This window comes from Hyperolius riggenbachi, chromosome 8 (genome assembly GCF_040937935.1).
Source record: "Hyperolius riggenbachi isolate aHypRig1 chromosome 8, aHypRig1.pri, whole genome shotgun sequence".
NCBI classification, from domain to species: Eukaryota; Metazoa; Chordata; class Amphibia; order Anura; family Hyperoliidae; genus Hyperolius; species Hyperolius riggenbachi.
This window is the reverse complement of record NC_090653.1, coordinates 232,275,545-232,288,549: the sequence shown is the minus strand read 5'-3', so window position 1 is coordinate 232,288,549 and position 13,005 is coordinate 232,275,545. Positions and strand designations below refer to the sequence as shown.

The following is a 13,005-nucleotide window of genomic DNA, read 5'->3' as shown; positions in this document are numbered from 1 at the left end:
CTATCAGGCTACTTTCCCACCAAGACGTTGCGTTTTTGGGGACGTTATGGTCGCATAACGTGCCCCTAACGCAACGCATGGTGATGTTGAAGTTGGACGTCAGATTGAGCTGCGTTATGCAGCTCTCGAAGCAGCCGCTCCAGGTTAGTGATAAGAAGTCCGGATCTTTTTAAGGATTCGGATCATTTGAATTGGATCATTGAAAAGAACCGGATCTTTGAACTGAGTCATTTAAATCATTTTACTAGGGAAGCAGACTGGGGGTGAAATGACTAGCAGGACAGGACTTTCCCTGCACTGTACATTCTGTATGTTCCTGTTTCTTCCAGACAGACATCCTCTGTGAACCGAATCTTTCATTGTGATGATCCGGGTGATTCGACTCACAAAAAAGATCTGGATCAAATGAACGATTCGTTCATGATCCGGACAACACAACAGTCCCACCAGGAGTCACCAGAGTGCAGTGAATATTAATTAGCCATGTGGCTGCTGCTGCTGCTGCTGCTGCAGTGCCCCGAAAAAAAGATAGTGTCACATATTAATTTTGCTCCAAAAGATGTCCTAGGGCTTATTTTCAGCGGATGTCTTATATTTCTATCAGGAAGTGTCTCTCAGTAGAACATTTCCTGTTCCTTTGTACTGTGCTGTTCCTGTGCTGTGTGTCCTCCTGTCTTTCCCACTGTGCTGCCTCTTCCTCTGCTGGATCCGCACATATGCTACTGTACTGATCAGGCACCTGAGTTTCCAGGCACAAACTTCTTGTATGCTATACTCTTCCATAAGCAGTGGTCAGGGCCGGTTCAAGTAACAATTGGGCCCTAGGGCAAAATTAGCCTGGGGGCCCCCCAACAGACACCCCCCGACCAAAAAGCGTAATTAGAGGCCTTTTGTTGCAGCCACATTTCCCTCCTGGGTCCCTGAGCTGGCTGCTGACCCTCCCCCAATCACCTCCCAACTTAACAGACTCTGCAGAGTCCCTGGGGAGCAACAGTTAAGATGGAGGAGGGACACCCTGTGGGCCCCTACAGGCTCTGGGGCCCTGGGGCAATTGACCATTTTTTCCTATGGTAGCTCTGGCCCTGGCAGTGGTAGTCATTGTATTAGCTGCCTGCAAACAAGTTGCTTTCTTTGACATTATACATCCCCATTGGTCAGAGGATTATACAGTCTGGCCTTTCCTTTTATGAAACTGCTATGATTGGGATGCTTTTCAGATATTGCTATGCTAATTTGGTGCCTGTCTATGTAATGTAGGTATATGTAGTTTTACTACTGCTTAGTTGTTATTTTTTGTTTAAATTAAGACTCTTTGGCGTTTAATCTTTCATTTCATTGAAAGTTTATATCAATCATTTCTTGCATGTTACACTTGCATGAAAATTGCAGTTTTCCACATTTTATAAATTCAGTTGGTGTACAAGCATCTTTTTGCTTTTTGTTAGGATCAGAAGCATGAGGCTCCCAATTGCACTGACACAGATCAATGGGAATTTTCTCTTCCCACAAAGGATTCTCAATGGTTCAATGAGTTGTGGACCAGAGGTCTAGCTAGGGTTTTTAGAACCCGGGGACAAAGAGAGTTTTGCCCTCCCCCCCCCCCCCCCCCCCCCGGACAAATTGGGTGTGCCCACACATCAGAATGTGGCTGTGGTCATGGGTGGAGTCAGATGTACAAATACTGTTTAGATAGCCAAATGTGACCCCTTCCTCCAGTCAGATAGCCAGATGTGCCCCCCATAAATAGCCAAATGTGCCCCCCTTTAGATAGCCAGATGTGCCCCCCTTGCCCCTGTTTAGAAAGTCAGATGTGCCCCCATATAAATAGCCAGTTTTGCTCCTATTTAGTTGCTGTTAACACTTCTGCACTCCTCTGCAGAGGAAGAGAAGCAGGGACACTTTGGGCAGCCAGCGTGCTGCTTCTCATGCAGGTGGGGGTGCAGCGGCTGTGCTGAGCTCCCTCACAGTGCTACGCCAAGGGACACATGTTCCCCCTTGCTCCCCCATAGCTATGCCTCAGTGGTGGACCTATGAGAATCCTCTCTGGTGGAGGGAGAATTCCCATTTGGACTGTTGCAATTTAGCGGGGAGCACACATGCCTCTGCCGGGGTTACGATCTGTATACCGGTACGTCTCCCCTGCAGTAGACCTGAGCAGTGGTTGCAGCAGCAACTGTGAAACCGAATGTGATGGCGGCAGGTGAACCGAACGTTTGATGTCGTGAGCGGACCAGTTGCACAATGGTGCTTATGTGAACGAGGTGCAGATACTGTGATGGAACGCAGCGCATCCAGAGCAGATATGCTCTGAACACACTGTGCATCTGATGCAATGTGAACCCAGCCTTAGGCTAAGTTTCCATTGCTGCGATTTTGTGCCGATTCCCCGCCCGCGAATTCGGGATGGATTTTAGCAGCCTATAGAAGTCTATGTAAGCCATCCGAATTTGTGGCCGAGGAAAAATCTGAGGCCCTGCAGCATAATTCTGTGCATGACTGTACGAAGCCCTTAGCCGTGTATAGCGCAGCTAGAGGGATTCGGCTGCGAGAGGCGAGCAGCTGTGCCGGCATCGCGTCTCGCAAGACGCATGCCGCGCACAAGTGGAAACGAGCCCTTATGGTTCCCATACATGGTATAATTTTTCAATTAGATAATTTTGTTTGATTATTTTGTTAGATTTGAAAAAAATGCATAATTGTTTTCAGGATACCATACACAAACGTTCAATTTGTCAGAAAATCTGGAAAAAATAATCAACTATAAAGATTTTTCCAACATGTCTGATCAGATTTTTATCAAAAAAATTAGATAATCATTAGATTTTTTTCGTGATTGGAAGAAAAAGATTCTTTTTGACTTTCATTTGATTTGATTATTTTGGTCGAATAAATGGAGAAAATCGAAAGTATTTATTGTACTGTGTATGGGCACCATTAGGCCTCTTGCACACTACAGTCGATTCCGATTTGTAATTTGGAAGCGATTTTACATGCAATTCCGATTTGTACTTTTTTAATCGTTACTGCATGCTGCGTTTTTTCTGCGTTCTTCTTTTGATAGAATCCAGGGAAAATCGGAGTTGCAAATCAGAATTGCAAATTGAATTTGCACTGATAGTAAACCAGCTGAAGTCTGTGCTGATCGCTGCTTCTTAAATTATATGCTTTGAGACTACCCATGCTGTTTCTGCTGTTAAAATGACTCTCTAAACTCATTCGCATATCATCATTGAAGTGTAAATACTAACTATGGGTATACTGGCTGCTCCTGGATAATTTCTGTAATCAGTATCATAGATAAATGTAACATAGTTTGCTTGAAAAAAAAGACATCTGTCTATCAAGTTCAAGCAGAAACAAACCTGCACATATCCCAGTTGATCCAGGGGAAAGCGAACAACCTTACAAGACCTTGGCCAATTAGCCTTAAAAGGAAAAAATTCCTTCCCGACTCCAGATAGCAGTCAGGTAAGTCCCTGGATCAGTTCTCCTAGGAATTATGTAGTAATTATAGCCGTGGATGCCCTTCAATGCTAGGAAAGCATCCAAGCCCTCTTTAAAGAATACCCGAGGTGACATAAGATGTGCAGTGCCTAGCACACAAATAACTATACTATGTTCCTTTTTTTCTTTCTCTGCCTGAGAGAGTTAAACATCAGGTATGTACAGTGGTGTGAAAAACTATTTGCCCCCTTTCTGATTTCTTATTCTTTTGCATGTTTGTCACACTTAAATGTTTCTGCTCTTCAAAAAACGTTAACTATTAGTCAAAGAAAACATAATTGAACACAAAATGCAGTTTTAAATAATGGTTTTTATTATTTAGTGAGAAAAAAAACTCCAAATATACATGGCCCTGTGTGAAAAAGTGATTGCCCCCCTTGTTAAAAAATAACTTAACTGTGGTTTATCACACCTGAGTTCAATTTCTGTAGTCACCCCCAGGCCTTATTACTGCCACTCCTGTTTCAATCAAGAAATCACTTAAATAGGAGCTATCTGACACAGAGAAGTAGACCAAAAGCACCTCAAAAGCTAGACATCATGCCAAGATCCAAAGAAATTCAGGAACAAATGAGAACAAAAGTACTGTAATTGAGATCTATCAGTCTGGTAAAGGTTATAAAGCCATTTCTAAAGCTTTGGGACTCCAGTGAACCACAGTGAGAGCCATTATCCACAAATGGCAAAAACATGGAACAGTGATGAACCTTTTCAGGAGTGGCCGGCCGACCAATACCCCAAGAGCGCAGAGAAAACTCATCCGAGAGGCCACAAAAGACCCCAGGACAACATCTAAAGAACTGCAGGCCTCACTTGCCTCAATTACGGTCAGTGTTCACGACTCCACCATAAGAAAGAGACTGGGCAAAAACGGCCTGCATGGCAGATATCCAAGGCGCAAACCACTTTTAAGCAAAAAGAACATTAAGGCTCGTCTCAATTTTGCTAAAAAACATCTCAATGATTGCCAAGACTTTTGGGAAAATACCTTATGAACCGACGAGACAAAAGTTGAACTTTTTGGAAGGTGTGTAACACAGCATTTCAGCAAAAGAACATCATACCAACAGTAAAATATGGTGGTGGTAGTGTGATGGTCTGGGGTTGTTTTGCTGCTTCAGGACCTGGAAGGCTTGCTGTGATAGATGGAACCATGAATTCTACTGTCTACCAAAAAATCCTGAAGGAGAATGTCCGGCCATCTGTTTGTCAACTCAAGCTGAAGCGATCTTGGGTGCTGCAGCAGGACAATGACCCAAAACACACCAGCAAATCCACTTCTGAATGGCTGAAGAAAAACAAAATGAAGACTTTGGAGTGGCCTAGTCAAAGTCCTGACCTGAATCCTATTGAGATGTTGTGGCATGACCTTAAAAAGGCAGTTCATGCTAGAAAACCCTCAAAAAAAGCTGAATTACAACAATTCTGCAAAGATGAGTGGGCCAAAATTCCTCCAGAGCGCTGTAAAAGACTCGTTGCAAACACTTGATTGCCGTTATTGCTGCTAAGGGTGGCCCAACCAGTTATTAGGTTCAGGGGGCAATTTCTTTTTCACACAGCTCCATGTAGGTTTTGAGTTTTTTTTCTCACTAAATAATAAAAACCATCATTTAAAACTGCATTTTGTGTTCAATTATGTTATCTTTGACTAATAGTAAACGGTTTTTGATGAGCAGAAACATTTAAGTGTGACAAACATGCAAAAGAATAAGAAAACAGGAAGGGGGCAAATAGTTTTTCACACCACTGTAAGTGGCAGTTTATGTCAGGATTGGGTCAGACTACAGTGTGACCCTCACTGACAAGAAATTACAGCTATAAAACACTTTCCTGGCAGAAAAAGCCCTCACAGAGCAGAAAAGAGATAAAAAGGGTCAATAGTTCATAGATTGGAGCTCTGGCATACTTCAATGAATGTGTCATTGAGCAAAAACAATATAACAGTAAAAACTTAAAAATTAGATTTAAATATGAAATAAAACTGTGGAATATCTTAATAAAGTCATTTTTAGGAGAAGGAGGATAGATACAATTGTTTATTTTATTAGGTTATTTTCACCTCAGGTATCCTTTAAATGCAGATATAGAGTTTGCCATAACTACTTCCTGAGGAAGATGTTACAGATGAGGAAGATGTTCCAGATTTTAACCATTCTTACTGAGAAGGACCTCTTTCTAGATAGATGGCAAAAATGTATTTCCTACACATGCAGATCACATCCCCTTGTCAGTTATACAACCCTAGGGACAAAGTTAATCCGCCAAGCTTTTGTATTGCCCTCTGATGGATTTATACATGTCAATCAGATCACCTCTCAGTCACCTTTTTTCCAAGCTAAATAAGCCCAGTTGGTCCAACCTTTTTTGCTAAGTGCAATCTTACATCTGATTAATTTCGTTTTAGAAGGTCAATGTCCTAGAAGTGTCAGCTGGATGGCATACTGGTAAGGTTGTTGCATTTGATGTAGGATTTGAGCCCTTGACCAGGGTTTGAATACAGGTTCAAGCCAGTACGTATAACAGTAAGGAGTATTTGGGCAAGGCTCCCTGATGATCCCAGTTACCTGTGGAGCAAGTGGCTGCAGCTCTGGTGCTTTGAGTTCGCCAGGAGAAAAGCGCAACATAAAGGTTGTGTGTCTTGTCCTTTCTATACTGTGGTGCCCAAAACTGTATCCCATACTCCAGATGTAGCCTTACAAGTGATTAAGACACTCGAGAATTGTATTTCCTGTTTTATGCATCCAAGAATTTTATTTGCTTTAGCTACTGCTGCTTGGCATTGTATAGGGTTACTTAACTTGTTATCAAGCAGTATTCCCAAGTCCTTCTCTAAAAGTAACACCAGTAGAAAATGTATATGGCATTATTTAGAGTCTCATATTATGCAAGTAGAGTTAAAGAGACACCACAATTACATAGAGAATAATGTACTAAATTATTCAGGATACCAAATTTTACATGAATTTTCCTGGATTAAGCATCAAAAGCACTTATTATATTACTGTACATTGGTATGTAACCCCCACCCACCCAGTGATGTTTTAGCGCAGTCTATTATGTCACAAAGCTTCTCCTCCCATTGCACTCTGGGAGAACAGGTGCTGTTTCTGCTCACTTTAGAACACTCAACAAACAAACATTTCGCAGTGATGCACCTGCCAGCAATAAAGATGTACCGTATCTACCTGTGATGAATTTATGAATGTAAATCAGGGTGAAGAAAGATTTTACAGCGGGCAAACACTGGCTAAATAATTTCTAAAGTAATACTGTAAAAAATAAGCAGTTCAACTCAGTAAAGTTCCTCTTTAACCCATTCCCGACTGCCTAATGCCAATAGACGTCGGGACGGTGGCAGCCCCAGGACCAGCTAACGCCGAACGGCACCAAGTCCTGGGGCAGGGTTTTGCAGGGGATCGCGTGTGCCGATGTGCGCACATCCCCGCTTAAGTGACGGAGACCCACTCCATCATCAGTCTACCAGCACCGACATCAGTCTACCAGCACCAATCGCCGCTAGCAGACTGTTAGATAGCGAAACTGACATCATTTTACATTGTACAGCGCTGTACTGGGGACAGCCGCGTCACTCGGCTGTCCCCTGGAGGGTAAAAACAAAGGACCAGCAGCGCTGCTGCTGATCGCAGCGCTGCACCATGTAAATAGACGGCGATCACGCAGTCTAACAGTCTCCCGAGCGGAAATAGCCGCTCGGAGACTGAAGGCGGGGCAGAACTCCGCCCCCCAAGCAGGAGATGCGCGCGCAGCATGCGCATGATTTCCTGCAAAACAGAGCCCCAGGACTTTACGCCAATCGCCGTTAGGTCGGCAAAAGGTTAAAAACTTTTAAAAAGTTAATTTTTTTTTATTCAGCAATGACAGTCTGTCCCATGTCTCAGAAAGCTAAAATATATGAACTACTAGCTGATGGCCTGGCGTTGCCTGAGTATGTATTTGACTGGTTTGTGAGCTTTGCTGTCTTTGGCATCAATAATTTGCATTGAAATGAAAAAACTCTGGCTGTTTGTGGCCCCACCCCCTTTTCTGAATTTGAACCCCAGTTACCTAATGACCAACTGTACCAGGTTTGAGGCTTGTGCCATTAACAGTGCAAGAATGGCAGAAATTAAATATTCCACTGAAAATCAATAGGTGAAATTTGATTGGCTTTTGTAGGCTCCAGCCACCCTCTGAATATGTACCCAGTGACCAACTGTGCAAAGTTTGAAAACCCTACCTTTAACAATGTAAGAATGGCTGCAGTTTACATTTTCCAAGTGAAAGTTGTATTTGTCTCCACCCACTTTTTAGTTATGGGGATAAAAAGTATCCTATATGTTATTCCAGGTAATGTACTATGTGTGTGCCAAATTTCATTCAAATCCGTTCAGCCATTGTTGCGTGATTGAGTAACAAACATCCAAACTTTTGCATTTATAATTTTAGTGAGATTGACCTTTTTTATCTATCCTCTGCTGTCAAAATATTTTCCTATCAGAGAACTGGGCTTATATGGCTGTAACTTCCAGGCAGGGAAAGAAGAAAAGGAGCACAGCATAAGTATTTGTATGTTTACTACTATACATACACATCTCTATCTCATCATGTCACATGTCACTTAAAGGACTTACGAGGCCAACCTATACAAAAAAAAAGTTAAAAAAGTTAAGTACCTGCGTCTCTTTAATAGACACGGAGGACGCCATCCGCGCCCTCCGTGTCGTTCCGCCGGGTCCCCGCCATTTAATTACTGTAGCGTGGATCGGGGGGTTGGCCCTAGAGCTGCGCAGCCGCACACGCGGCAGGTGCGGACTGCGCAGCCGCGGCCAGCTCCGGCGGCCATGTTGGCAGAGGAAGGAGAGCCCGACCCGGGCCCTGCGGTCGTGACCGGCCGGGGGGGCTATTAAATGGCGGGGACCCGGCGGAACGACACGGAGGGAGCGGATGGCGTCCTCCGTGTCTATTAAAGAGACGCAGGTACTTAACCTTTTTTTTGTATAGGTTGGCCTTGTAAGTCCTTTAAGGTTCCCTTTAAGTATAAGTACTGAAGTAATTTACTATATGTTAAGCTTTCATCTCAATTTTTTTTCTTTGTTTAAACACTACAGGTCACAATCATGGAAAGTTTGGTGAAAACTTATATTTTCATTGACCTAGAAGCCACAGGTCTAAATAGAGACCAACCCAAGATCACAGAGCTGTGTATGGTGGCTGTCCATGCCATTTCAATAAATAATCCAGTAACTGATGAGTCAGGGGAGGTGCAGTTACCTCGAGTGATGGATAAACTCTGCCTATGTGTGGACCCAGGGAAGCCGCTCACCAAGACAGCTTCAGAAATCACCGGTCTCACCAATGATCTGCTGACAGATTGTGAGAAGCAAACATTTGATCAGAACCTCTTCAACACCATGAGTGAGTTCATAAGTCGCCAGGCCCAGCCAGTTTGTTTGGTGGCCCACAATGGCTTTTTCTATGACTATCCCCTACTGAAAACGGAACTACTACGGCAGCAGCTTGACTTATCTGAATCCATCCTGTGCCTGGATTCACTGCAAGCTTTCCGAAACCTGCAAAATCAAGGCCAAGTACACCCAGAATCTGGCCGAAAGGCGTGTTCATTAACGGAACTCTACCGACAGCTCTTCAGCAAGGACCCTAACTTTGCTCATTATGCAGAAGGGGACGTGTTGACCCTCATCCTGGTCTTCATTTGCAAAGCAGAAAAACTTCTTCAGGTTGCCAAATACAGAAGATGGGGAGAGATTGTGCCTATGTACTAATATTATGTTCTATGCAGGCCTTAGGGTTTTAAAGAGAGTACCTAAACTAAAAATGACAGAGGCAGAGTCCTGACAGGCTCTGTCTTAATGAAGACTTAAATACTTACTTGTTCTGGTGTCCTCCCTCCAGGCAGGTGATTGCTCTGCCTCCCTCAGAGAATGGGCCCTTGAGAATTTTTTTTTTCAAAATCACAACTGAAGCTCTGAGCCACCTCCAACTTGGCAGCCACGGCCTAATTGGTGGAAATGCAGGCGGATGTTTCTGAAGGGTGAAGGGGGCGGAGCATCACCTGTGACCTGAAGACGACAGGTGTGTGTTTAACCCCATGACCCCACCCATCCATCCTCATTAAGACAGAGCCTATCATTTTAACTTAGGTACTCTTTAAATATTTATTCTCTCAACCAGGAAATTATTTTTTAACATGTGTATCCTTACTATATTATAGCCTTTCTGGTGGAATTATAAATGTTGCGAAAGTGATCAAAAAGTGAGTCCAGACCCGAAAAGTGCAGACCTCCCACCTAATTGGCAGTCTGTTGTGGAAGGTATAGGAAGGCAGGCATATTTATTCCCTTTTAAACAATGCTAAATGCCTGACTCATCTTTTGATCCTCTGTCCATAACAGGGGTGTCAAACTCAAATACAACGTGGGCCGGAATTGAACACTGGGCCCTAGTCGCAGGCCAACCTCAATATCTACTGGCCATCTTACTCCCTTATAAATTTCCCAGGTGTCTAATGGCCTCCCTCCAAACCCTATACAGTTCCCTGGTGTCTAGTGGTCCTCCCTCCCTCCCCTATACAGTTCCCTGGTATTTAGTGCTTTCCCCCTACTTCCTCCATATGGCTTCCTTGGTGTTCTAGGACTTCACCTCCAATATTGTTTCCCTGGTGGTCTACAGTGGGCCAAACATAATGCAAAGTGGGGAAACCACTTGGGGCCAAATTTAATGGCTCTGAGGGCCAGATTTGGCCTGCGGGACGGAGTTTGACATGTATGGTCTATAATATCTTGAGCCACTGACCTAGAACCACTATGCAATTTCATGTGCTCTGACTAAAGTCTGACTAGATTAGCCTCATGCTTGTTTCAGATGTGTGTTTCAGACTCTACAAAAGACAGAAAGATCATCAGGACTGCCAGTATACCGACATTGTTTTAAAGGAAACAAAATATGACCGTCATAGTCATGCAATCTTGTCAAAGTCCGCATTGAAGCCAACCTACAGTAACTCCAGTAAGGAAGCAAATGTCCTCAGGCCACTCTGGTTTTCTACAATCAAATTACCCCACCAATACAATACTTTTACTTGGGGGGCAAATAATCATGTGACCACTTAAAGGGAACCTGAAGTGATAAGTATATAAAGGCTGACATATTTATTTCCTTTTAAACAATACCAGTAACCTGGAAGCCCTACTGGTCTATTTGGCTGAAATAGTGTCTGAATACGCAGTTATTCTTGTCACATTTGATAGAAATGTCAGAAACACCTGATCTGCTGCATGCTTGTTCAGGGTCTATGACTAAAAGTGTTAGAGGCAGAAGATCAGCAGAATAGCCAGGCAACTGGTATTGCTTAAAAGAAAAATAAATATGGCAGCCTCCATCCCTCTCACTTTAGCTTCCAGTTAATGAAGACCTACACTCCCATTAAAGTGTTGGTGTACTTGTACTTTTCATATTATTGGGACGATTGTTGGACTTTGAATGAAATGAACTCAAACTAAAGTGTATTTTTAATATTTGTCTGAAGCTCCTCTTTAGTAAAAATAAATTGGATATGAAATACATCAAACGCTATAGAAGGGTTTATTGAACATTCATGAACATTCAATCATTTACCCAATAGATGAATATGAAATCGGCATTCACTAAAGTTAACGAAAAGAAATATTGAATGTTCTTGAATTGAATTGAATTTAATGTATTGATATTCATGTGCTAAAAGTATCAAAATTTGCATTCATCAAGCAAAAAGTGGGCGTGTTTGCATGCTATATCCCGAGCAAAATATCTCCAGAACAGAGCTGTCTGTATTCCTGTCTAGAGGCAAATATGGGCAGATAAACTTAGAAACGACTTACTACTAGCTACCATGCATAGAAGCCATGTGCTCTAAAGAAAATGACGCTATCAATAGAGTTACACCATCAACATGCATTTCAGGTACATCATACAAAACAAATAACATCTATTTAACCACCCATTCACCATTATATGCTGTACAACAACCAGGGCCAGATTTACCATAAGGCACCGTAGGCACTTACCAGCAGTCGCCTGATGATGGAAAGATGTCTCACTCCCCTCCCCCAGTGCCTCTCTCCCACCTTATCTATTCAGACTCCTGAGTGGGGTGTAAATGAAAGGTTAGTCACCTGGGCCTCAGCATTCCACTGACCACATCTCCCTTCAGTTGGGGGCACCTCCAGCTAGTAAATACCGAGGATAGCTCTGGCTGCCTAGAACTAAGGGACACCTGTAGCTACCTATGGCAGGCCATGGAAGTAAGAGAAGTGACAGCTGGGCCAGCCAGCACACGTGTGGTGTGGTTCAGTGAGGGTTTGAGGGTTCATGGAGGGTGAAGTCTAGGGTGCCAGGACCTCTATGCCTATAGCTCCTGTGACGTAAATCGAGGCATGACAACAACAGTGTTCTGGATATATGTCACAACATTCAGAACAAGTGCCAGAAAAACAAACTAAACCATACTTACGCCTGATTGCAGCAGACCTTAGAGGATGGATTTCCTCCCTTCTGCCACCATACGCATCCTCTCTTCCTCTCAGAGTGGCGTGAAAAGCTTTTCAATATTCACCCTGGACCTCAGAATTGCTCACATGGATTAGGCAGCAAGCCGGTGCACTCCTCCAGCAGGTCCACCGCTCCTGCTACATCAATACATCTAACAATTTGAAAAAGGCACTCCACAGGCTTCAAACTTTAATCTGATTTATTTGAGCATGGACACATACATGTAATGGGTCACCTAACACTTCCTCACTTGCCTCTTTTTCTTATAATACAACACGTTGCGGTGTTGCATTCGGTAAAATAACTCCTACTTCGATAAATAATGAACATAGAACTCAGTCACTCACTCTTTTCAAGGTTTTAATGAACGCTTTTGATATTTTAGCAAATGCGGCACTGATGTGGAAAAATCTTAGGGAATCCCCCCAAAAAACCTGGTAATCTTCAAATATGGAATTTTAACAAAGGGATTTTTAGTCATCGAATCCCTGTTGATAAATTGAAGCCTATGTTCCTAAAATTCAAAATATCCCTTTAGACAAAACTCAGGAGAAAAGTTCATAGGATATGGCCCTACGAAGTTTCCCATGTTAAAAAAAAACCAGGTCTGTGATTTTACTCATTTGCCTGTTGACTCCTCAATGTAAAGCATTAAACTTATGAAATCAAGATCTATTGATTTGGCTTTTTATTACGTTTCTCATACGAATTATATAAAGTTTACAAAATTGTTTAATCTATCTTTATGTATTGTATTTGCAAATGTACATATCTACCTGACTGTATATGCACTGATGAGTCAAAACATTAAATGCCTTTTCCTTATATTGTATAGGTCTCTATGTTGCCAAAACATCTCTGACCCATTCAGATATGGATTCCACAGTGGCAGATACTACAGACGGTACCGTGTGGTATCTGACACCAAGACAGTGGCAGTAGATCCTTTAAAGT

The 13,005-nt window shown here is 42.9% G+C and overlaps 1 protein-coding gene across 1 annotated transcript in view; it reads left to right on the top strand.

The window, feature by feature from the left end:
• The window catches only part of TREX2 (three prime repair exonuclease 2), a 42,569-nt gene extending 29,849 nt beyond the window's left edge, over window positions 1-12,720 (top strand). Inside the window, exon 2 of the mRNA XM_068249765.1 lies at window positions 8,613-12,720. Coding sequence (XP_068105866.1) covers window positions 8,622-9,287 — 666 coding nt within the window. The 5' untranslated portion in view covers window positions 8,613-8,621 and the 3' untranslated portion in view covers window positions 9,288-12,720. The remainder of the gene's footprint in view (window positions 1-8,612) is intronic.
• Window positions 12,721-13,005: the final 285 nt, after the last annotated feature.